Source organism: Lepidochelys olivacea (assembly GCF_965140295.1).
Source record: "Lepidochelys olivacea isolate rLepOli2 genome assembly, chromosome: 2".
NCBI lineage: Eukaryota > Metazoa > Chordata > Testudines > Cheloniidae > Lepidochelys > Lepidochelys olivacea.
The window spans coordinates 120,639,806-120,666,876 of record NC_140412.1 but is presented as its reverse complement, the minus strand read 5'-3'; the positions used below and the strand labels follow the sequence as shown (position 1 = coordinate 120,666,876).

General features: G+C 37.3%; 1 protein-coding gene across 2 annotated transcripts in view; it reads left to right on the top strand.

Annotated features, from left to right (window-relative positions):
• Positions 1-27,071, top strand: part of EXOC2 (exocyst complex component 2) — a 185,358-nt gene that overhangs the window by 113,656 nt on the left and 44,631 nt on the right. For both annotated transcript variants that reach the window (XM_084618786.1, XM_084618785.1), the window contains exons 17-23: positions 2,040-2,101; positions 5,125-5,205; positions 6,450-6,509; positions 7,516-7,577; positions 8,860-8,926; positions 11,450-11,566; positions 18,366-18,507. In XM_084618786.1, coding sequence (XP_084474912.1) covers positions 2,040-2,101; positions 5,125-5,205; positions 6,450-6,509; positions 7,516-7,577; positions 8,860-8,926; positions 11,450-11,566; positions 18,366-18,507 — 591 coding nt within the window. The remainder of the gene's footprint in view (positions 1-2,039; positions 2,102-5,124; positions 5,206-6,449; positions 6,510-7,515; positions 7,578-8,859; positions 8,927-11,449; positions 11,567-18,365; positions 18,508-27,071) is intronic.

Sequence of the window (27,071 nt, the reverse complement as noted above, 5' to 3'; positions counted from 1 at the left end):
TTTGTTAGCTCACACTAACTGTCCATTTAGTGCCCATGAAATCCAACTAGAACACTTCCCTTGTCATGCATTCATTGATTATTCCTTCATATTCTTGTAAAAAGAAAACCAATCCTATTTATTCGATGTAATGGCTTTAATCTATTTGTTTTTCTAATCATCAGCCCTGTAAACTCAACCTGGGGTCTGAGAATCAAGCTGGTTTCTTCTTTCTCATGCATCATCACTGGCAATAGAGGTCATGCAAACTAAATTATGCTAATGCCAAATTAGACAGTGAGGTTTGTACAAGTGTAATTGACTGGAATTTAATAAACAATTCTTTTGAAGGTGCACAAGAAGCAATGTAATTCAGTTCCCTCTTTTGCAATATGCATTAAAAAGACCTATTTCTATTTCATGCCAATCATAATTTTATTCCACTGATGCATCTGCATTAAAGAAAGAACATTAACTACAACACTGAAATTTTCTTGCTTGATTATGCTGTGCCTCGTCTTTGTGTGAATAATTTTTAGTTTATTCATCTTCGTGGACGAAAGTGCTTTTACAGTGCTGCTTAATTTTCTATTCTATAATTTAAAAAATTTAATTTTTTGGACAGAATGTGTCCACATGGTACAGTGGTAATGGGGTTCTCTTCTTATATAAGCTGTGTCATAGCACTAAGCTGTACATTATTTTGTTATTGACCTGCAAACAAAATTTCAGCGGTAAATGCAATTTAAACAGTAATCTAATGGTTTAAAAAATTCAGTTTTGAAGATAATTTTACCTTGTATTGCAGCTCTTATTTTCAGGGATACAGCCTGTGGTTATTTTACAAATAGATTTTTGCTGGAATGAGGTTTTGTCAAACTGGAAATGACTGTGGGATGCTTATTGTCGTTCAACGATAAACGTGTTCAATTTACAAGTAAATGGAAGAGGGTTTTTCTAGTTGACAGCCTTGTAAACTCAGCCTGGGACCTGATAGTCAAGCTGGTTTCTTTCCTTCTTATGCATCATCACTGGCAATAAAGGTCATGCAAACTAAATTATGCTAATGCCAAATAAGGCAGTGAGGCTTGTACAAGTGTAACTGACTGGAATTTAGTAATCAGTTCTTTTGATGATGAATAAGAAGGAATGTAATTCAGGTCCCACCTTTATATCTGAGTTGGAGCTGAAGGTCTGAAGGGAATAAACCATCAAAAACAAAATATAAAGTTGGCAGATTCTGGAGAAGATCTGTTGGTAACAAGTTGCTACTTTTGCATAGTATAGTGCTATGAATGTACTTCAAGATGCTTCTCTGCCATAATATCAATCAATCAATCAAATCTACCAATTAATGATGACTAGGTTGAAGGGTAAATGGGGCAACCTGCAAATGCATATAAGTACCTAAACTGTACATAACTGATCGTTATACTCCTCTTCTTCCTCTCCCCTTTCCTACCCTTCTTATGTCACTTGCTTCTTATAAGCTCTCCAGAGCCTGGATGGATTTTTCATATATGTTTGAGCAACACCTAGCACAATGGAGTCCTGATCCTGATTGAAAACTCTCAAACCAAACATATTATAAATATTTAATGTAATTATGTGAGTCTTAATACTTGTCCTGATCTCCGATTAAGTTATGTACTTAATGGTTTGTTTTTTTTTAACTGCATTGAGCAAGGAATAATAAAACAAACATGCATTTAAATTCCCAAATATAATGCCTATATTATGGGTACGCAGCCACGATATATCCATTTTTTTAAAACAGAGGATTGTAACAGTATTTCTTTAACCTCAGGCTTTCCAGTAAAAGGTGGGCTTTATGCAACTATTGCCATGCACCATACATTTTACTTCTGAAGGAGAAAGCAGCAGCAAACTATGTGTGTGTGCCATTCTTAGTCATTTGAAAAGTGGCTGAAATCTTAAGTATGGCCAATGTACTTGTATGCCTATTCATCACACTAAGGTGCCTGTGGTTTTCTCTCTTGTGAAGTTCAAGGAGTTTTTTATAATGAAACCTAGCATTTTAACACCTTTTCTTTTTACAGATGTGAAGAGGTTAGCTGAAAAGGAAGACTGGGTGATTGATAATGAAGGCTTAACATCTCTGGTGGGTACACTTTGTGTGTTTCCGGGCACCCATTTTTTGTGCATGTGGTGTAAACATGACTTGTGTAAATTTCATTTTTCTTTTCATTAATGTTAAAAGTTTTGCAGCATAGTATACATTTACTTATATTTACACATGTGTGCATATGTATTTATAAAAGAATTAAATTATGGTACAAAATAAAACTAATCAGTTCCCATCTAAAGTGAGTTAGAATTTAGATGGAGGACAGATTATACTCCTAAGTGAATTCTTTCTGCCCTCTGTCTGCTCACTTTCTCAAATATTCATGGTGGTATAAATCCTATCACAAATTCAAAAGCTACTTTTTCTCTTCTTTCATCTTTTCCCTCTTTCAAGAGTTATTTTTCTGCTGGTGGATTTTCTTACATGTGTTAGTCAGCATAAGCACAGTCCAAAGTAGTTTTTTAAAAACTAGATAAATTTCAGCTTATAGATGGAGTTTTCAAAAGCAGTGTCTTCGGTCCCAGTGCTGCACAGCCATATGTGAATAATCTTTATTTATGTGAGTAGCAATTTATGTCAGTGGACTACTAACATGAGTAAGGATTACTCATGTGAGTAAAGCTTTGCTAGAGTCGGTCCTTTAATATGAGTAGAATGTAAAGAAGGACATGGAGAAGAGGCTAGTATGTATATAAATTGAGAGGGTTGGGGTGGGTTAATGTGTCCCCATAAAGTTTTTACTGACCTTCCTTAGTAAGGTTGTGTTGAGATTTTTTTTAAAAAAAAGTTTCTTTTTTAGCTATGGATGTTCTGCTAAAATACAGAGTTTTTTTTCTCAGGTTGTGACAAGTTCGGTCCACGTCACAGTGCTTCATAACTTAGTGGGTTCGTTACCATGGAAGCTGGACTATAGTACATATAAAAAGTTGCTTTTCTGGTATAATGAGAAATTTAACTGAGAGCCAACTAATTTAGGAGGTTGCTCACAGACAAACAATAAATGACTTGAAACCATATTCAAATAAATTAGTGAGGTGCTTTCGGGAAAGAAATAGTAATGACTAATGGCTAAAAGATGACAAGCACATTGTAGGCATGACTTAAAAACAATCTGAGAAAGCAGAAATGGCTGTGGGAGGATTAAGATGTATTATATAAGACAGTACTCGGTAGGCCATCCGCCTGAAGTTGTGCTTGTTTGTTACTATAAATACATTTGAATGAAGTTGAGTAGGAGGGTGTGAAGCATTCCAGATATACATAATGTTGGAAGGAGTGTTGTCTGGTTATTAAAATAGAGTACTGGGAGTCCTGATTTCTGGGTTTCATTCTCAATTGCAACGTTCTCTGGTCATTTCAGTCCAGACCAGTGCCCCATTTCCTTCTTCCATCCAGATTTACATACATGGTCATTCTTTTGTAGAACTAATAATTCTAAAAAAAAAAAAAAAAAAAAAAACCTTATTAGTGCTTCTTTACTGTGCTCCAAAGCTATCGCTACCCTAGGATTTTTTGCAAAAATTTCCCACCAGTTTAGCTCTGCCAGCAGCAGAAACAGTGGGAGGATTGCTAGTGTCTGTGGGTCTTTAGGGAGCTGCCACCATCTTAAGTATGGTGTCATCTAATCCTGCTCAGAGCATGACATGGTGCTTAAAATATTGGCAACTGCTAATGCCTTGTTTATATGAATAATCCCATTGTTGCCACCATTGGTGGATCTGAATCAGTTGTTGTAATGATAGGAAACCGTAGCAAAATTTCTGAGGGTAAACAAGGCCAGAGAGGGCCTTTGGAGACAGCTTAAGCTTAAACTATATGTATAAAATGCATGCAAGAAAATTAGTTATTAACATGCTTGATATTTATACAGCTGTTAAAACATGTTTTGGGATACTGTTGTCAGAAACCTACAGCCATGGGGTCTGTAATGCACAACGGTTAATGTACAGAGAAGCTTTATTATTTTCTTTGCAGGCAATAAAAATCTACATGAGAACAAAAATGAAAGGAGCAGCATTTTACTTTTCCACTGAAACCCTTTTTCTGCCAATTTAGCTCTCTTTCTCTGCTGTATGCCTTCAGGAGCTTTGTTCTAAAAATGAATAAATAGCATTTTAGCACAGTGCTTTAGATTTCAAATTGCTCTACAGACATGAATCAATCTTCATGACACATATGTGAGGTGGATAAGTGTTATCCTGATGTCCTAGGTTAGGGAAACGGAAGTGAAGTGACTTACCCTAAGCTACACAAAGGGTAAAGGGCAGAATGAGGAGTTGAACTTCGAAGTTTCTGGCTCCCATTTTTGAGCCAAATCAACTGGATTGCTGTCCCTTTTTCTAGGATGGAGATAGCTTTCTCACTTTCATGTTCCCCTCGGGAAACACAATTTCCCCCCAGTGCCATCAGGTGGTCTCAAACCAGAGTGGCACAATATCGAGCAAGAGAGGGGGATAAGGGGAGATTGGCTAACAGGGATAATGCTACCAATTCATTTGCATCTAGATTTATACATGAAGCAATTTCTGAATAGACAAGGTTGCCTGACTTCCAAACCAATCCACCACTAGTTGTTGTTGTTGATTTCATGATAGTGAAATCATAATGGTGAATTTGTGATGCCCTAGAATGACCCTATTAAATTTAAATCCTGGCCCTGTTAGTCAATAGGACTTCTGCTATTGACTACAATGGGGCCAGGATTTTACCCCCAGACTTTTCCTGAGTAGCCATCTGTGCAATCACAAACAAGGTATAAGAAGTTCACTGCAGGCTTAAGGCGAAGAAACCATGCAAGAACCCCTCATTCACATACTTACAAAGGAAATTGATCTGTGTAATTATTTTTGTTTGCTTCAGTATGAAAGTACATCATTAAAACAAGGGCTTTCTGTAGTATATGTATCATGAAATTTGTAGGGGGGGGGGGGTTTCCATATTGGATCAGTAAAAAATGAGTATCTTCTCCATTACTGTAAAAAAAATGTGTATATTAGTAGTTTGTATAGCATACATTGCACATTCATTTAGGAATTCAAAAATCTTTTTACTTTCAGCCATCCCAGTTTGAACAATGCATTGTGCATTCCTTGCAGTCACTCAAGAGTGTTCTGGACTGCAAACCTGGAGAAGCCAGTGTAAGTCTTGCTATGTACTTTTTTTTCTTTCCTTGTATGTAAATTGTTATTACATTTAAAAGCAATTACTGTATAAATATGTTTTCATTATGTATTATTAGTGTTTGTGAATAATACAGAGAGGCTGTTATAAAATGAATTAAGAAATTACTCAAGCTTCACAATATTTTTTCTGCTCTTTGACCAAAAAAAAAAGCCCTTGCAATATTCAGTCAGTTTTCAAATTGCACTCAGATTTGGGGGCAAAAAGTGAACTGTACTTAAATGTAATTTTTTTATATGAAAGGCTGTGACCTGTAGCTTTCAAATGGCAGCAGGTATGATCTTATGGTGTAGGTACCCTGGAGAGCCAGTTATAAATACATATCACAACTAGACTTTATTTGGGACATAACTCAACCCTTTGTTTTCCCTACTCCAGTATGCCACATGATAGCGTTATCCCCATTTGTTTACTGCCTTCGGGACCTGATTCCATTGACTTCAGAAAGACATAAGAGCATTCTTCAGCAGATGCTTAGCATCTCATAGGATTGGGTGCTGTTGCTCTCTCCTTCTTTGTCCCATGTACAACAAAGGTATCCTATTCCCCCAATGAGGGTTCCCCAGAAGAACCCAAAAGAGGATATTACTTCACAATTAATCCCTCCCCATGAGATGAATTTCACATGCTAACAAAGATGATCTTGAGAAGTCCCAAGAGCTTCTACTATCGCCCAGTTCTCTGTTTTCTCTTGAGCTTCACTAGGTTTCCCCCATCCTACACGTTGCTACAATCCTTTTTCTCCAAGTTTCTGTGACATACAGGATGAAGGAAATCTAGCTATTACTTTTCCTTCCACTCACTTATTCTTTCTCCCACCCTTTTTAGTTTCTGTGACATACAGGATGAAGGAAATCTAGCTATTACTTTCCCTTCCACTCACTTATTCTTTCTCCCACCCTTTTTTAATCACAGTTTCACTTTCATGGTATGGAGAACTGGAATTCCAGCTAGCATCACGTGCCAGTATTGTTCCCATCATTGTGTTTCCCCTTCACTATAGGATGCCCACACGCCCTATCCATTGTGTTTGTACATAGGATTTGTTCTACCAGCCACTCTTCATTCCCTGGGGAGTCTCACAAGAGCAGTGTATACAGAGAAACTAGCTTTGATATTTATAACTCTTCCCTTTCCTCACTTCCTTTGGAAGAAGGCCTTCTGAAGCTATTCCACTGAAGTTATATGGTTGTTCCTTCAGGTTTTCCAGCAACATAAAACACAGGAGGATGTGTGCCAGCTAAGCATTGGTATCATGCAGGTAATTTTAAACTGGAATTGGGGATCATAAATGAGTGATTAAGGGCTTATATTGTATTCATTGCTCCCCAAAAAGTAATAAAAGGTGATAAGATGTCAGATACTGTTTAATTCAGATCATCGAGACATAAGTGTTATCTTAACTTCAAATTACAGTAACTCTTAAGGGTAATGATGCTTAATGGTTCCTGGGGTTTCTAAGGCCCTAATTCATCAGAGAAACTAAACGCTTCAAGCATATACCTGATGCATTAGCTTAACTTCAAGCATTTTCTGGGTTATTAATTATATAGTAAAAGATTAACTTAAAATTTGGTTGCAAAGAGCACCGGTTTCTAATACGAAACTAAGGGCAAGCTCCTGAGCTGGAATAAATTGGCATAGTTCCGTTGCAGTCAGTGGAGCTATGCCAGTTTACAGCTGAGGATCTGGCCCTTAGTTTCATATTAGAAACCAGTGCTCTTTGCAACGAATTTTTGAGGTAATATTTTAAATGTATAACTAATAACTCAGAATTTTTTTTAAGATAATAAAGCAGCACCCATCAGTTTTAACAATTGTTTGTATTGTGTTATCAAGTGAAATCTCACAAATCAGACCAAAGAAATGATGCGTAGTGGTGCTTAAGAGATGTTTGCTTTGGGGACTCTGTTGAAGCACTTTAAAGCCATTAAAGATATGTTCCTTGTAAACCAGTGGACCCCCAGTCCTCTGATTTGGGAGGTCATTTAGCAAGATGACAGATAGTACAAAGAAATAGCACAGATCTTTTTTTCCACAGGAAAATAAAGGCTGACAAGATCATGAAAACATTGCCTGGCTTAATTTAAAATGCTACTGTTTTCAGTTTTTTGAGGTGTAAGAAAATTGGGGTATTTGTGATTATTCTGCTTAGATGAGCTGCAGTTAAAAATTCAGTTAAGAAAAATTAAAATATTTTGCAGGTTTTGTACCAGTAGTTCAGCTCTGATGGAAAATTCAGATTTTTTTTTATTATTATTTGATAGGTTTTTATTGATTGTCTGGAACAACTGAGCACCAAGCCTGATGGTGATGCAGATACCACACAGTAAGTAAAATAACACAGTTGGAATATTTGAAGTTGCAAATTTCAGCATAAAATTGTCTGGTTTTTACTACAAGGTTTTCCTCACCAGTATTCTTGAGGTATATGTAATAAATACCTTTTGTGAACAATTTTGGCTTTGACCAAAAATGCCATGCAGCCAAATAGAATGTTTTTATACAAAAAAAAATGAAATACAGATTTGAATAAGATAATAAAATATGATGAATATTAAAAAGTTATTTTCTTAGTAGCTATTGTAGTGCTTAATGAAAGCTAGCTTATTCAAAATCCCTCTGTTTGATTCCCAAAGAGAATCATCTTTCTAAAGGTTGTAACTGTTACACCAAACTAGCCCATTTTTTGTTCTAATGTTAGTATCTGTGCCTGGTGGTTTTTGTCACAGCTATAGCTTCCAAGCAGTTTATATGAAAGAAGTTGCCACTGCCATTGAATAACATCTACCAATGGGGAATGGTATTTTCCTTGCTTTGCCCTCTGTCTTTGGCATGTTCATAACTCCTATCAACATATCTACTAAATTGTTGACAATTTTGCTTTTATTCCATCAACCACTAATTTCAGAGCTCTGAGGAGTCATAAGAACCTGAATTTCTGTATCCTGAAAGACCACCTTTGTTTTTCTCTTTACTTGGTTTACCTTTATTTGGTGTATAAAAGTAGTAAACAGAAACTATTTTATTGTAAATCAAAGAAAGTGCAGAAAGGTGCGACTCCACCTTCCGCCCCGCCCCAACATGATTGCTGGAATGGCAGTACCTGTTCCCAAAGCTCTTGATCAGTTTGTGGGTGATTTAGAAAAGCTCTACAGCTCATTCTGCCTTCTGTTCCATGGTATGAGATGCTGTGACACAGCACTCCAACTTTTTCTATAGTCTTTTCAGCTGAACCCAGCACTACAGCCGGTCAGAACATTTTCGACTAAATATTTTTCATCAAAACCATATTGATTTTGATGAGATTTTTGACAAGAAGGTCTCTGAGGTCCAAGGTGGGCTGACTGACTCTCAGGGGGAGAGACCCAAATTGAAGACCAGATATTTTTTATTTAAAAAAATGGAATTTAAACCCAATTCAATTTTGCAAATATGTTTGAAAGGTTTTGGTTTTGTTCCATTTGGAACCTTGTTCTGCATGTCAAAACCTCGAAAGTTGTTGAGAAATAGAAATGTTGTTCTCCAGCAAGCACGCATCATAGCTGATTTGTAAATGCTTAGAGTAAAAAGAATACTCTCCAATTCACTTTTTTTCAAAATATTTTCAGTCTTTCAGTTGACATTTCATCTCCTGATTTATTTGGAAGCATTCATGAAGACTCTAATTTATCTTCCGTAAGTGTGGCTTCTAGTTAAAATGTCTTATTGGGGTAAAATTAAATGTTGAATAAGGCTTTTATCTTTTACTGTGTGTCTTTTGTAATGCATTTGTGTTTTCCTAAGTCACTTTTTACAAAATAATATAAAACTTTACTAACTGCATGGTTATCAGAAAAGCTAATATAATGGTATCTCGAGCTTTGGATTGTTGGGTATTCAGCATATTTCCTACAGATTCTTACTCATGAATTTTATTTAAAAACATAACTGTTGCAGCCAGGTCCTCAATGGGTATAAACTGGTGTAGCTCTATTGACGTCAATGAAGGTAGCACTAATTTATACCAGTTCAGGGTCTGGCCCTTGATGTTTAGTTAAAACTCAAGTGCGAATATCTGTATCCGTCAGACAGGTAATTAAATTTCATTTATTTATTTTTAGAACATAGAGATAAATGTGTAAAATAATATAGTTTGCTTTGGTAAGTCATCTTCCTTGTAGTAGAATGTGTTGTGGTGCATGAGAGACTAGAAAAAGTTGCTTTTCCATAAAATTCCTAATGTTGCATTTTTTTGTCCCAGTTATTTGAACTAATGCATTCCCAAAGAGTACATACCCCCAGCACAAGGGCTACTGAAACATATAAAGTTATGCCCCTCAAAGAATGAATTTGAAGCTCTTATTATGTTTTTAATAATCTATTTCCTGAAGAATTTAGAAACGTTTAAGGGCCCAACCTATATCCCTTACTTTCATGAGTAGTCTAACTGCAATTAGTAAGAAAAGACTTGTAGGATTAGACCCAGAGTTCTAAATTCTGAAATTTAATAATAATTTAGTCCTTATATCATTCTAATTCTCCAAGTACTGTGTGAATGTTAATTAACTTTTATCAACCTATTTTATTTTCCTATGTTGTTGAAGTCCGTGTAACGTTTTGAGGGTTTTTTCCTTCCAAACAAATGGTTCGGTGCTTTTTCAGCAAAAAAATCATTGCCAGTAACCCAATATTTTTGACCACCCATATGGCTTATACAATGGAAAAATAAATTTGGTTAAGAATTATTTTGAAGCTTCAAATGAGATATTAATAAACAAAAGTAGGAAAGAGTATTAATTTCTATATTTGGCACTTAAAAGAGTTTTAATCTGTAGATTTCAAAACACTACAAGTATCAATATACAAGTATCAATAAGGGTTATTATTCCCCATTTACAAATGGAGTAGCTGAGTATTATGGAGTAGAGAGTATTAAGTGACCAGCCTAGGATTTTTCATTGTATTTTGACTGTTTGTGTTGAATATTGTATATACAAATAATGGTAAATTAATTCAAGTAGTAGGCAGATTAATGGGTACACATTTATTACACGAGTCATTGTAGTTCATTACTGGTTGGTAAGACAGCTGGGAATTTATCAGGAATTGCAGATCTCATTCTTAATAAGATATTGACTTCCTTCACACCTCACTATGGTAATTTACCCTCAGAAAGGTTTCAGAGTAACAGCCGTGTTAGTCTGTATTCACAAAAAGATGTATCCGATGAAGTGAGCTGTAGCTCACGAAAGCTTATGCTCAAATAAATTGGTTAGTCTCTAAGGTGCCACAAGTACTCCTTTTCTTTTATCCTCAGAAAGTTTTCATTTTTAAAGCACTTTGCAAATGATCGTCCTGAACTCTCTTCTGAGGTAGGAAAGTATTTTCCAGGTAGGGAAACTGAGGAATTTAAGTGACTTGCACACAGTTGCACAAAAAGTCACCGCCAGAGCTGAGTTTATAATTTGGGAATTCCTGTCAACCAATTACCTCCTGAGAAAAACTAGATCTTGCCTCTCTCCCAGGTAACCTATTGTTGCACCAGTCTCATGGACCAACAGTCTTGATATAACCTAATTCAATATCTGTTTTGAACCATATTTGATTTTTAAAACAAAATAATTGGAGAGCAGAGATGACTTACAATGTTTCAAATTATATGCAGAAATGATTTTGAGTTCTGTAAGTCTTTGATTTAGTTTAATTTGGAGGATGGGAATGCATTTGTTTAATATCTGTTTTGCTTCCTTTGCTTGAGTGTTAAAACTGAATTCTTCAGCCAGTTTCATATGAAAGTGAAGATTTTGGTTTTATTTTATGGTGGTCATCATTTTTAACAGGTTACTAGAAAAAAACAGTAAAATGCAGAAACCACTTCTTGGAAAGCTGTTTGTGGCTTAATTTTTGGAATGGGAGCTGAATCACAGATCTGTATTAGTCACAATTATTCCAGTGAATACTTTCAGACAACAAAGCCCATAAGAAAAAGTGCCCTTATTGAATCATTGCATCCAGTTAACCAGTTCTTAGGATTTTGTTTACAAAACTATTTGTTAGCTATATTTTATTTATCAGCATGCTTATCATATGACTGTTGTCATTCAAGTGGACAAAACATTTTCCATGATCAAAATATGTATAAACATAATAATGCACAGTTATCCCTGATATTTCCTAATTACTGTTCATTTTTCTTCCTTAAAACATCTCTTGATTTAGGAGCAAAGGCTTTTAATTGTACTCAGTAATTGCTGCTATCTGGAACGTCATACTTTCATAAATATAGCTGAACACTTTGAGAAATATAGCTTCCAAGGAGTTGAAAAAATAACTCAAGTAAGCAAGAATATTAAAATGAAATTGCTACAGATCTATCATTACTTTGTGGGGGGGAGGTTTTTTTTTCCTTGTCACAGGTATTAAATTAAGAATTAGTACAATCAACCAGAATAAATATTATTTAACCCTCCTACAAGTGAATGGGATTTTAAGCATCAATTTAAAAAGCAATAATTATAATAATAATAATTAATATGTCTGTGTGTTTGTGTGTGGTTTAAATGAATAGTGTAGCAAATGTGAGCACTTGTTAAAGACTTGTATATTCATAGGCTATGTTTATCTGATTTCTGAGTAAAGCTTTTTAATGTCACTGTGTTTTCTTGATGCAAAGAATAAAAAGATCATAATCTCAAAATACATTTGATAGATTAAATAATCTAGTAATCTCTACCACTTGACAGCTCTTGTTCATAAACTAGATCAGGGATTTTTTTTTTTCAAAGAACGAAAATGTCAAGGTGGGCGGCAATAGATGTCTCATTTTCCTGCCTTTTTGTAATGATTAATCATTTTTTATGAGAAATGTTATGACTTAGAATCTTTATGGCCATATAGTTGGTTTATTTCCAGAAATGTTTGTTGTTTGAAAGTAAAATGTTATCTCTTCCAGTACAGAGTATTTCTCTACAAACTGATGCTTCTACTACACAATGAACTCTCATAGCCGTTCCAGTGAATGTGTTTGAACTTTTGTGGCTGGAATAATTTTGAATATCATTCAAATGGGGTTTGAAATTATTTGCATTGTTAGTATAGTATACAGAATTGCTCTAGATTTCTCCCTTCACGCTCAACTATACTGAAATGCTTAATAAAGTGCTGAGTTAGGTACTGGTAGTGTGGTGACTATGTAGGCAAATGAGGTGCCCATTATATATTCAGCAATTGATCCTGAACAGCCACATCAAAGTATTGTTCTTTTTTTAAAATTTTTATAAAGAACAAAATTCAAATATTGAAGTAACTGAACAATTTAAAATCTATATTAACCCTTTAATGACCATGGACAATGCAGTACTATATATACAGTACATGTATACAGTACTAGATGGTATATATAGTAGCAGATGGTATTCGCCCAAGTGTTTTGAAGGAACTCAGATGTGAAATTGCAGAACTGATAACTGTGGTATGTAACTCATTGCTTAAATCGGCCTCTGTAGCAGGTGACTGGAAGATAGCTAATGTAACACTGATATTTTAAAAAAGCTCTAGGAGTGATCCTGTCAATTACAGACCAGTAAGTGTAACTTCAGTACCAAGCAAACTGGCTAAAACTATAGTAAAGAACAGACTTATCAGACACAATGATGAACACAATATGATGGGGAAGAGTCAACACAGCTTTTGAAAAGGGAAATCCTGCCTCACAATCTATTAGAATTCTTTAAGGGCGGTCAACAACAATGTGTGGACAAAGGTGATCCAGTTGATGAAGTGTACTTGGACTTCCAGAAAACCTTTGGCAAGGTCCCACAGCAGAGATTCTTAAGTAAAGTAAGCAGTTGTGATAATAAGGAAGGCCCTCTTATGGGTCAGTAACTGGTTAAAAGTAGAAGAAAAAGGGTAGGATTAAATGATGAGTTTTTACAATGGAAAGAGGTATATATTGGGGTCCCCTGATGATCTGAACTGGGACCTGTGCTGTTCAATGTATTCATAAATGATCTCGAAAAGGGGGTAAACAAAGAGGTAGCAAAATTGTAGACAATACAAAATTACTGAAGACAATTAGTTCCAAAGCTGATTGTGAATATTTTCACAAAATTGGGTCACTGGGCAACAATATGGCAGATGTAATTTAATGTTGATAAGTGCAAAGTAATTCACTTTGGAAAAAATAATCCCAACTATTCATATAAAATTATGGGTTCTAAATTAGCGTTTACCATTCAAGAAAGAGTTCTTAGAATCATCATAGATAGTTCTCTGAAAACATTGGGTCGATGTGCACAGGAGTCAAAAAAGCGAACAGAATGTTAGGAAAGGGATGGATAATAAGAGAGAAAATATCACAATGCCACTATATAACTCCATTGTACACCCACACCTTGAATATTGTGTGCAGTTCTAGTTGTCTCATCTCAGAAAAGATATATTAGAATTGGAAAAGGTATAGAGAAGGGCAACAAAAATTATTAGGGATATAGAATAGCTTCTATGTGAGGAGAGATCAAAAAGATTACTTTAGAATAGAGATGACTGAAGGGGGTTATGATAGTGGTCTATAAAATCATGAATAGTGTGGAAAAAGTGAATAGAGAAGTGTAATGTATCCCTTCACAGCACAAGAACCAGAGGTCACCTGATGAAATTAATAGGCCCTAGATTTGAAACAAACATAACAAAGTATTTCTTCACACAACGCGTAGTCAACCTGTGGAATTTGTTGCTAAGAGATAATGTAAAGGCTAAAAGTATAATTGGGTTGAAAAAAGAATTAGGTAAGTTCAGGGAGGATAGGTTCGTCAAAGTCTAAAGCCAAGATGGTCAGGAACACAACCCTGTTCTTTTGGTGTCCCTGAACCTCTGATTGCCAGAAGCTGGGACTGGCTGAGAAGGGATGAATTATCCAATAATTGCCCTGTTCTACTCATTCCTTCCGAAGAGTAAGGCCCTGGCCACTGAAGAAGACAGGATGCTGGGTTAGATGGATCATTGGTCTGACTCAGCACGGTCATTATATAGATGTTCATAGGGTGATCATCAGGGCCATATTAGTACCTAGATGGATAGTTAGATTATCCTTCTAAGAGTTCATTTGGTAGCCAGTGTAGAAAACAACAGTGTTTAAAACACACATTGAGTGTTAATTGAATAACATTAATGTTTCATATTAAGTACTGAACAGATAAATTATAGGAGGTTAGGCAATATGCTGCTATTGCACAAATACCATGAAAGAAAATAGAATAGTATTCTGGCTGCAGCTGTAGTTTTTGGGAGTTGCTATGTCCACTAATTCCTCATGGACTGATTAGCGGTCAGATTAGATGATCATGATGGTCCCTTCTGACCTTAAAGATTTATGAGTCTCTGAGGTGACTCATCTAGTCATATTTCCATGTGAATGCCATCAGGCACTCAACATTTATAGTCACTGTTCTTTTTTCTGTTTATTCAAAGTAAGTTCAGTCTTTCATATCTCTTGTAATAGGTTTACATAGATGCATTATCAGATGAAGTGTTATTTTCAGCCATTCAGGAGTGAGTTCAGATAAACAGAAGTGTAGGAAGTGACAGCTACTGTCTGTACTGACAAATCTCCTTTCTCCTATAGTTAAGTAGAATTACACTGTTTTGTTGCAGTATCACAGATAAGCTTAGACGGGAGAACAAACAACCACAGCCTGTAACATTTATTCTTGCACAATCTGTCTTTGTCAAATCCAGGGAATGCACCATACTGTATTGTAGAGATAGTCAAGCAATTCCAGGGAGCAGTTTTACACCTGTTAAAACAGTAAACACTTTTTATGGGAAACCTGCCAAAGCCCTGAAAGATTTTTTTAACTTAACAGTTCTAGGAAGTACAGACCAGATCCTGACTTCAGTCAAGAGTGCAAGATCTAACCTAATTAGCATTATCTTCTTGATTGACCCAGAAATATTTCATTTTAAGGTGGAAATGGTCTAAAACATTTCTGTCCACAAGAAATCTTTCTTTTTTTATAAAAGACCAAAAGATTCACTAATCGCACCCATGGTGACCTCATCGCTAAATGATACCAGTTGGATTGATTTCAAGATGCTTCTCTTTTTTTATAGGTTAGTGGGAATATGAATGCTTTTTTCTGGTGTTTGTGTGTCAGGGGTATTCCCTTGTGTATTAGATACTTATGGAAACCTTTCCATTGAGTTCAGTGGGCATCAGAGAGGCCCTAAGTTACACAACATTCATTGCCTATAGAATGACTAAAGTCAAAGTACTTCACCACTGTTTTAAAAACCTGGCTCTGCATCAGTGATGTGCAAATTTTGTAGCACAGAGGGCCGAATTGTCAGCTTCCCAGGATCCTGAGTGCCATCGTTAATTTGCATATATATTTATATATAATTTTAATTGAAGATGAATGCACACATCTCTTTCTTATGGAGTCTTGTAAGTGTATACGGTGCTTTCCAAATCACATAGACCCAGACTAGAACTCTTGAGGACTCCAGAAGTGGGAGGGCATTTGTAATGGAGAATTCATGGCTAAAGAACCAAACACAGTCATATGGCTAAAAACAAACCAAAACTGTACTGTAAGTGGAAAGGATAGAAGCAAACAAATAATATATGGAGTCAGTTAAGGCTTGCAGAATGAAGATGAGGGTGAAATAAAAGGCAGAATGAACTAATTCTTGAGAAAGTGGGAATATAAATTTGAGCTGTTGCTCCATAATTAAAATTACAAATGAGTTTCCCTTATAAATCCCAACTCCCCACACCTCCACCCTAAGATCCACACTAAAAAACTATATCTACCTGATAATTAGTGGTTTGCAGTGTTGTTGTATCCATGTTACTCCGTGGATATGAGAGAGACAAGGTGGGTAAGATAATGTCCTTCAATATTGATATTTGGAGCTCTAAAGTTTCTCTTTCACCAAGAGAAGTTGGTCCAATAAAAGGTATTACTTCACACACCTTGTGAGTCTCATAGTAGGTTAGATCTGCTGCTGAGGTAGAATTTTTCTGTACATTATGAACTGAAGTGGAAAAGGGGCTAGGTAAGTATGCCATTTTGTAGCCACCTCCCCCTCCCCCCCCCCCCCAAAAAAAAACAAACAGAAATCCAGAGAAATATAAAAGTATGAGATTTATGCACAAGACCAAACTTTTGTTCTTTAGATTCTAAAGTTCCTAGCTGACTCATGGACATGAAAATAGAGACCTTAGCTTGTATCACTATCCCTTTTCCTTACAGAGCTAAAGCTGAAAATGTAACCTGTCACTAAGAGACTTGTCCACTTGTCCATGGGGACGGTGGGGGAGATTTTTCTATTAAAAGGTTCTTGAGGGAGGCTGCCAATCCTAAGACTCTCACAGGCAGGAGCAGGAAGAGGTGGGGTAGGTCTCTGTGAGGGTTCTCCCCTTTGCAAACTTCAGAAATTTCACAGGAAGTGGGTGGTGGGGAGGTAAGGAATTGCATCCCTGACCTTTTCCTGAGGCCCAGTTCTCACTGCCCTCCTGAATATTCCCTTCCTGCCGATCTCCTGAGCTCCTTTTTATGATCCTTTGTGGTTCTCAGCTGTTGGACTCACTTCTGACAAAGCTCAGGAGGTTTGCTAGGTGGAGAAAGCAGGAAAGCACTAGTGTATGCTGCTCCTGAGCACCAATTTCTCCCATTGGACTCCTCTGCTGCTGGGAGCCTCCATGCCCCCACCAATATACCTGCTTTCTCCCATTTCACATTCCCCTCCAGAACTCCTGTTTCTCTCCCCATATCTAGCTCAAGAGACCTTCTCTCACCATCAACACCACCATCAGACCCAGTGATTTGTGCTTAGAGTGCTCAGGAACAGATTAGGTGTGTAGAAGGAGAAGGCAGAGCAACAGAAGCATCAATGATTTCCTCCTTGCTTCATTCAGTGAATCTTTGAGTGGTTTTCTGCACAGGAATTCCTATCTGATAAGTCTGCATGGGAAGACGGCAGTGAAGTACTAGGTGTCGTCCCCCCCTTCCCTCCCCCCCAGCCTTTTACTTCTGTTCTCCTGGGTTTGTCTTGAGCCTTCTCCTCTCACCTGAACACCTCTCATCCTGGAAGTGCCTAAACCTCACAGTGACTGAGTGACATTTAAAAAGTTTTACCTTGAAATCTGATAAGCTCTGTCAACAAGTGGTCCCATGTCATTTTCTGCATGACTTGTTTAAGTAGCATTCATGGTGATATCAGGATGTTAGCTTTCTACTACTTTTAGTATTGTCTACATTTCAGGTTTCACATTATGTTCTGGAATTGCTTTAGAAAATGTAGCTGTCTTGTGTAGTTATATTAAGAAGAAAATACTTGTACAGTATTGAAAGAGGTACAGTCTTTAATTTAAATATAGCGAGCAAGTGAAACGTACACATACATGTATCTCATTGACTAATCTTTTTGTAAGAGCATTTCACGGTTTAGTTACTTTATTTGGAGGTTTCAGTAATTGTAGTGCTTGTATTTATCTGTATTTGCACAAAGGAAAGAAGAGCACATCCCTGCTCCATACAGTAGCCAAAAGAGCTGCAGCTTATTGTTTTGTTATACAAGGATACTTTAAAATAGTACTTGAAATGAACTTTGACTAAACTGCTAGGAGGTCACAGATCTGAATTTTTCAAAAGGATTAAACTCTGTATACAATGAATAATTAAAAAAATCCACAGTTACATTAGGTGGGTTAAAAATATGATAAAGATTTTAAACATTCATGTTTCAGGACATAAGCCAACCACTAAAGGCTTGATCCTGCTCCCATTGAAGTCACTGGCAAAATTCCCATTGCCTTCAGTGATGCCAGATCAAAACCTAAATGACAGAGTTAGGAAGAAATTATGCTTATGGGAAGGTTATTCCATGATTCTCCACTATGGAGTTTCTTTCATCTTTCTGTGAAGCATCTGATACTGGACTAGTCTGCCCAGTGATGTGATCCAGTATGGAAATTCTTAGAGTCAAAGAGATACTGTTTAAAATTATAAGGTTGTAAGCATATGGCATGTTTCCTAAAAATCAAAGAGAAGACGAGCCATGAATTCATGGTGATAATTCTTGCTTTCATAATTAATGGATAAATGTACTTTTCTTTTTGCTTTGATTTTAGATTAGTATGGAATCCTTAAAGGAGTTGGATCAAAGACTGTTTGAAATTTACATTGAATTGAAGGCAGATCCTATAGTTGGCTCATTAGAACCTGGCATTTATGCAGGATATTTTGATTGGAAAGATTGTCTCATTCCAACAGGTACAATATCTGTTTAATAATTATTCTAACAGAGGCTCAGATGAATTGAGATTTAAAAATCTGATGTTTAATTACAAACTGTTTTCTCCTCTGGTTTTTCTTAACATTTCATTTAAAGTTGTTTATCAGATATTTTACTTTACAATTCCTGAATCTCTTTTCAGATGCCCTCAAATGATTATAGCATCTTTTATCATTGATGTTTTTCGTGATTATTTTGCTTCATTGCTAATATATAAAGGAATAATTATGAAAGACGACTTTGCCATTTTTTCTTTTGAAATTCATTGGGATTTTTTGGAATTCTTTTGTAAAGAATCTGGTCACTTTTTAACAGCCCTAACTGCAATTCTGAAAAGGTGAAAGTTATAAGAAAATGTGTAAGTGTAGCATTATAACAGTAGTTCAGAACAAAAATTAAACCATAGAAGGATTCATAGATTCCAAAGCCAAAAAGGGCCATTGTGATCATCTAGTCTGACCTCCTTCCTGTATAACACAGGCCATCAAAGTTCCCCCAAAATAGTTCTTATAGCATATCTTTTAAACAAAAATCCAATCTTGATTTAAAAATTGCTAGTCATAGAGCATCTACCATGACCTTTGGTAAATTGTTCCAATGGTTAATTACCCTCTCTTAGATACGTTCCCCTTATTTCCAGTCTCAATTTGTCTAGCTTCAGCTTCCTGCTATTGGATCATGTATTACTTTTCTTTGCTAGTCTGAAGTGCTTATTATCAAATATTTATTTCCCATGTAGGTAATTAATTGACTGTAATCAAGTCACCCCTGAACCTTTTCTTAGTAAAGTTAAATAGATTGAGCTCCTTGCGTCTATCACTATAAGGCATCTTTTCTGATTCTTTAATCATTCTGGTGATAACTAACCTAGATGCAATTATTTATAATGGCCAAGATTTTCAAAAGTCACTAATGGTTTTGGGTGCCTCCATGTTTTGGGGCATCCACTTTTGAGATACTTTAATGAGGCCTGCTTTTCAAAGTGTGTCTTCAGCACTTTGTGAAAACCCAAGTTCTATGAAGATGTCTCCAGGTAGGTACCCCCAAAACTGAGGCACTCATAATCATTGGTCGCTTTTGAAAATCTTGGTCAATATCTAATGGAAACCAGTTGTAACAAGGTACTGTGCACAGTTTAAAAAGTGACTTTTTAGTTGTTTTCAGTAAATCAGTGATTGATGACAGCGCTGTTTGGACTTTTTGGCTAGCTAAGTATTTTATACAGACTTTGTATTGAAATTGAAGATTTTAGTAGGACTTTTTAGTAGTTTTTAAAGTTTGATAGACAGTAACAGGAAATTACAATGTTGTCATATATGAATCAGGAGTTGCAATAGCTGCTCACTGAGCTCTGGAACCTCTGAGATCATAGGGTTCTCTCTCTTTCAGCATGACTCCCTATTTGTCATTTGTGGCATTGCTGTACTCAGGACATTTGCACTGGTGTATCTTATAGCACAAATAACTTGGATTAGACTCTTGCAAACTAAGCTTTGTTAAATTTGTGAACTAAAATAGTGGCCGATCACACTAGGAGTGTATTATACTTGCCATTACAGTATGTCCTCCAAGTAGCAGATGGAGACAGGAAGAAAACCCAGAACATTTGTCGTGCCATACCCCTACAATGGGATGGGTTGCTATATATGCTCAGTTCTTAGCTTTCTTTAACACACGGTGCCCTGCTTCTCGCTGACTGAGCTCAGTTTGCTGGTGGGATTGTTTTTCAGTGCTTTTTTTGAGGGCGGGGGAGAGCAGGATTACTGAGTTGCTGTGGTTTTCACTCACTCCTGTAATGCCTTTTTTTGCTAGCAGATAATTTTGTATTTCTGGTGGAAAAGTGGTTGGTATGAGAAAGTGTTACTCTGACTTCAGTGTAATTTAAGAGAATTTTGGTTCCATATTTTTTATCCTTGAAGATAAAATTAGGAGGTGATCAGGAAAAATGGCCCCTTAGAGATGGAGAAAAATGCGTAGGTAATAGGAACTGAAAAAGGAGAAGCTGCCCTTAAAAGGACAATATGAGTATTTGACATATCCACCATTCAAATGCAAAAATCCTCTAACTTACACACTGTAGATTTTCAGTAATACTAGTGGGTATTTTTAAAAGTTCAACGATGCCAAACAATATAGAGAAATACTAGTCTAAGGACCTTCCCTTTTACTACTTACAAAGTATTTAATACTTTCCAGTTCATCTCCAGGTACGGGGTTAAAAAAACAAAAACCTGCGTGATCAGAATAAAATTACAGTACCGAGTTGACTGGGAACTGGCAAGACACATCTTAGTGTGCAGTTCTGTTATACTGAATCATTAAAAAAGTCCAGTTAATTAATCCAGTGATTCATGAGAGAAATGTATTTATGAAGCTATCATGGTACTTTTTAATACCACATTTGGTTGAAATTAATATCTGCTTTTAAAAGTAATCTTTTACTAATGCAGATTTAAAAATTTGATTTGAGTCATTGAACTGAATGTGTAGATTTTGTGTGTTTTACCCAAGATTGTCACAAAAGTTGATGCCATTGGAGTGTGGGAGGAAAAAACTTCAGCAGTGCAGAATTATTTGTCTGTCTCAGTAGAATCATGGGAGGAATTCGTAGTGTCATCTAGTTACAGTTGCTCGACACTTTCCATTAATTCAAAATGATCTGGACAAACTGGAGAAATGGTCTGAAGTAAAGACGATGAAATTCAATAAGGACAAATGCAAAGTACTCCACATAGGAAGGCACAATCAGTTGCACACATACAAAATGGGAAATGACTACCTAGGAAGGAGTACTGCGGAAAGGGATCTGGGGGTCATAGTAGATCGTAGGCTAAATACGAGTCAACAGTGTAACACACTTGCAAAAAAAGCAAACATCATTCTGGGATGTATTAGCAGGAGTGCTGTAAGCGAGACATGAGAAGTAATTCTTCCTCTCTACTCTGCACTGATTAGCCCTGATTGAGCTGGAGTATTGTGTCCAGTTCTGGGTGCAACATTTCAAGAAAGATGTGGACAAATTGGAGGAAGTCCAGAGAAGAGCAACAAAAATGATTAAAGGTCTAGAAAATATGACCTATGAGGAAAGACTGAAAAATTTGGGTTTGTTTAATCTGGAAAAGACTGAGAGGGGACATAAGAGTTTTCAATACATAAAAGGTTGTTACAAGAAGGAGGGAGAAAAGTTGTTCTCCTTAACCTCTGAGGATAGGACAGGAAGCAACGAGCTTAAATTTCAACAAGGACGGTTTAAGTTGGACATTAGGAAAAATTTCCCAACTGTCAGGTTGGTTAAGCACTGGAATAAATTGCCTAGGGAGGTTATGGAATCTCCATCATTGGAAATTTTTAAGAGCAGGTTAGATAGACATCTGTCAGGGATGGTCCAGATCAGTGGTTCTCAAAGCCGGTCCGCCGCTTGTTCAGGGAAAGCCCCTGGCGGGCCGGACCAGTTTGTTTACCTCCTGCGTCCGCAGGTTCGGCCGATTGCGGCTCCCACTGGCCACGGTTCACCACTCCAGGCCAATGGGGGCTGCGGGAAGGGCGGCCAGCACGTCCCTTTGCACGCACCACTTCCCACAGCCCCCATTGGCCTGGAGCGGCGAACCATAGCCGGTGGGAGCCGCGATAGGCCTAACCTGTGGATGTGGCAGGTAAACAATCCGGTCCGGCCCGCCAGGGGCTTTCCCTGAACAAGCGGCGGACCGGCTTCGAGAACCACAGGTCTAGATAATACTTTGTCATCCCATCAGTGCAGGGGACTGGACTAGTGACTTCTCAAGGTCCCTTCCAGTCCTATGATTCTATTATATTGATTATTATAAACCCTGTTTTCAGTTGCTTATATTTTGCCAAAATTTAATTGTTTGGGCTGAAATTTTCCATTTTTCATGCTTGCTTCAGTCTGATTTTTTTATACATATATATTTTAAAGTTTAAGCAAAAAAAGTTCAGCTGTTTCCAAGAACTGGTTTGTAGAAGTCAGTGTGTGATGGATTTTCTGTCTTTTCAGTTTTCTTTTATAAAATATCAAGGGAAGTTACACACACCTAGATTAAAAGAATGTTAAGGTTGCAAAAGTTAAGCCCTCAAAAGTTTAGGAAATTCCAGAATTAAGGTCACCTGTGCAACATTAATTCAGTCACTTTGTGCATATGCATTGTGATACAGCCTTTAATTATATGATCACGTGCTATTTCCCTCCTCCTCCTCCCCCCCCCCCCCCCCGTCCCTGCCTTATTCATTGTACAGGATGGATGGTGCTCTGGGGATGAATCAGGGTTTTGTAATGAAGAAGGCTGTTGTCTGTAGAACTCCTGCCTCATTTGTTGCAGAAATTGGAAGGTGCATGGTGAACGAGGCAGGAGGTTGCAGGAGCAGGAAGGACAGTGTCATGGTTAAGACAGCTGAGTGTTGCCCTGGAGAACTGGAATCTAGCCCTGCCTCTTCCACAGAGTTCCTTTGTGATTCTGGGAAAGTCACTTAAACCAAACATTTTGCAAGTGGCTACTAATCATGTGTTCCTTTTTCTTTCTTGGTGCTCTGCTTGAGATCCAGGGGCTAAGTACTCACAACTGCAACTGAAGTAACTGGAAACGGTGCTTTGAGTATATAAAGTTGTATAAGATGCAAAGCATTCTGAAAAAATCAGGCCTTAGGCATCTCAAATTGGACATCCAATGTACACTTTTGATCTTTCTCTCTCTTAACTTCAGTTACCCATCTGTAAAATGGGAATAATGCAGCCTTATCTCAAAGAAGGTTGTGAAAATAAATTCATTAATATTTGTCAAATACTCATAGTATTAGCTTCATAGAAGTGTGCAGGAGGAAATTAATAATTCAGAGCAGGGTTTGAATAACGTGCAGAAAATAAGGCCTGGGGGCACACATTGAACAATGAGGAAAAAGCAAAATATTGAATCGCTGCTCATTCAGTGAGCACCATCCATTCTGTGTCTGCAGGGGTACTGTGTTTAAAAATAGCAAGTGATCATGTAATTAAAGACTGTATCATAATGTATATGTACAAGGAGGAGGATTGGGGGATTAAGGCAATCTTAATTCTGGCATACCTGAAATTTTGTGTCTTGACTTTGCAACCTTAACAGTCTTTTAACTGTAGAGGGTTTTTTAAATCTAATTAAGTAAAATTGCACACAAAAAAGTAACTACATATTAACATACTCATTTTAATTACATTGATGGCATGATCAACCTTCTTTATGATGTAAATTACAGCTAGTCTTTCAGTATGAAGTAAACCTTATTAAATTGACAGGATTTATTTACAGATTTACTGTTCATTTAACAATTAATTCAAAAGCCTTCTATTATTATGCAGATTCAAAGGACAGAGTTTTCTAATTGACACTGAGCTTTGAAATTGAATACAATAGCCTAGAAAAGACTGGCTTCTACTGTGGTGACATTGCTACCAGTTTAATCTAATGGAGTTTAGATCTTTACATAGGGCACTCTAGAATTGATTGTCCTAACAGATTTTTAATCTAATGCAGTTGCAGAAGGAATGAAAAGAGAAACATATGAACTGGGGGAGGGGGGAAATGAATGCTCAGCAGTTGCTGTCTATGATTAAATATATTTTATTCTCAGTGTTCTCCATCCACACCATGGAACCCTGGCTAATCCATCAGTTTGCTTGGATTTTCACTTGAGGCTAAAATGTTTTTCCTTTCTTGGTAAAGAATCCTATCAAATTTGTTATACTTACCTTGTGTATCGTTTATCTAATCGTTAATACTGGGTTCCATACTCTGCATTCCAAGTTCCACATTCTTCTAAGAAGCTAATCATGGTTACATGATTAAATATGTTGTGCGTGGATATGAGAGTTTACTGCTGAACATTGACATTGTAAAGTAGAAGCACAAATAATTTGTTACAAAATAACAGACTTCTTAGTGGACTAGTGTGAACAGCATGTTTAATTTTTTTATTATGCATTGCAAAACTACTCATATTTTGTTTAGATATACTATAAACACATCTTGGGGTTGTTTGAAGCTCTAGTTAGTTGGATTTATTTACTACTTAGAAAGTCAATGTTCCTTCCTTTAGTCTCCAAGTAAATCATTCTAGAATATCCAAATAGCTGTCTCCCTTCACAAATTAGCTTTGAAATGCAAGTATCTATACAGTAAATATTTAGCCAGCATTCACCCAAAGCTCAGGTTGTCTTGCAGAGATTAGTCTAAAGCGCAGTTAAAAATATCTATTCCATTGTATTTCATTGGAGTCAGCATCAGCTACTCTTTGTCATACTTTAACTTCTGTGCAAATTGCATTGGAAGTGTATGAGATGGCTTCACCCTACCAAATGGAAGACAAATTCTCAACATAATGCTTGTGCTTTAGATATCCATTCTGAACCTGAAGTTGAAATCTGGTTTAAAAAAAAAAAAAAAACCTTATAGCAGTTCTATCTTATTCATCGGGCTAATCAATAGTCTAAATCTGTCAATATTTCAGCTTTATTACTACTTACTTACCCAGTGAAGTACTTGTCAACCTGAACTTTGTGTGTGTGTGTTTAGGCTGGGTCATCAGCACTCTGTGTTTACATTTTAGATGACAAGGAGACTTAAATTTTAAACACATTAGAACAGGGATGGCCAACATGTTGCACATGTGGCTCTTTAGAAGTTAATTCTGAAGCTGGAGCTTCTGGTGCCAACTCTCCAATGTGCTGGGGGGTGCTCACTTCTCTGCCACAGGCCCTGCCCCTACTCCATCCCTTCCCGCCCACTCCCTGAGCCTGCTGTGCCCTTGCTCCTCCCCCTTGCCACCCTCCAGCCTCTTGCATGCCACGAAACAGCTGATCAGGAGGTGCTGATCGGTGGGGCTGCTGGTGGGTGGGAGGTGCTGGGAGCGGATCAGGGAGCTGATGTGAGGCTGCTGATTTATTACTGTGGCTCTTTGGCAATGTACACTGGTAAATTCCGGCTTCTTCTCAGGCTCAGGTTGGCCACCCCTGCATTAGAATGTAATGGCAAGAATGCACTTTTTCAAAAGTAGGTAATTACATTTTGACTAAAATGTACAAAAGAATACTGTTCAGCTGGAAAACTCCATAATCTTTAGACTGCTTCGAACATGCCATTTCTGGCAGCTAAATGAATGTTTTGAGTTATCTATTGGAATTAATAATAGTCTGTACATTGAGATCAAATCAGGGATGACATCCTGGGTGTTTGGTGTTTGTGGCGGGACAGTTTGCATGCTTTAATAGGGAGGAGTTGTGCCACTTTGGACAGAGGGAAATGTAAAGGAAACAAAACAGTGTATGTGAACAGTGAAAACTTACTTATACCATTCTCTGGAATATAAGAAATAAATGGCCTGATTTTCAAAAGTGCTTTGCATTCACAGATTGCAGTGAAGTTAATGTGATCTGCAGGTGGGCAGCACCTTTTGAAAATCAGGACCAAAAGCTTCTTTCTTATGATGGATGATCTGGTAAGGAAGGGACTTCAGGAGGGGGTTAGAGGCCTGAATATATGAAACACGCGGGCAGTGTTTGATCAGTAGCTAGTCCTCTCTCTGTTTGTTGTGATGTATTTATGGCTTCCAAATACATAATAGGTTTCTTGACCATTTTGTTACCTTAAACTAAAGTGCTTATCGACTTAACTAGCAATAGCATTGTCTGATTCCCAATTACATGTATGTTTGTGGTTTAGATGACAAACAGGTAATTTAAAATTTAATTACTCAATGGATCATCCCTTCTGATTCATACTGAGAAAGTAGGACAATCGGCTAGTTATCTTAGGTGCCTATACACGAACACAAGAAGCCTGGGAAACAAGCAAGAAGTATTGGAAGTCCTGGCACAGTCAAGGAACTATGATGTGTTTGGAATAACAGAGACTTGGTGTGGTAACTCACATGACTGGAGCACTATCATGGATGGGTATAAACTTTTCAGGAAGAACATGCAGGGGAGAAAAGGTGGAGGAGTTGCACTGTATGTAAGAGAGCGGTATGATTGCTCAGAGCTCCAGAATGAAACTGGAGAAAAGCCTGTTGAGAATCTTTGGGTTAAGTTTAGAGGCAAGAGCAACAAGGATGATGTCATGGTGGGTGTCTGCTATAGACCACCAGACCAGGAGGATGAGGTAGACAAGGCTTTCTTCAGACAACTAACAGAAGTTTCCACATCACAGGCCCCGGGTCTCATGGGGGACTTCAATCACCCTGACATCTGCTGGGAGAGCAATACAGTGGTGCACAGACAATCCAGGAAGTTTTTAGAGAGCGTTGGGGACAACATGCTGGTGCAAGTGCTGGAGGAACCAACTAGAGACCATGCTCCTCTTGACCTGCTGTTTACAAACAGGGACGAATTGGTTGGGGAAGTAGAAGTGGGTGGCAACCTGGGCAGCAGTGACCATGAGATGGTTGAGTTCAGGATTCTGACAAAATGTAGAAAGGAGAACAGCAGAATACAGACCCTGGACTTCAGAAAAGCAGACTTTGAGTCCCTCAGGGAACTGATGGGCAGGATCCCCTGGGAGGC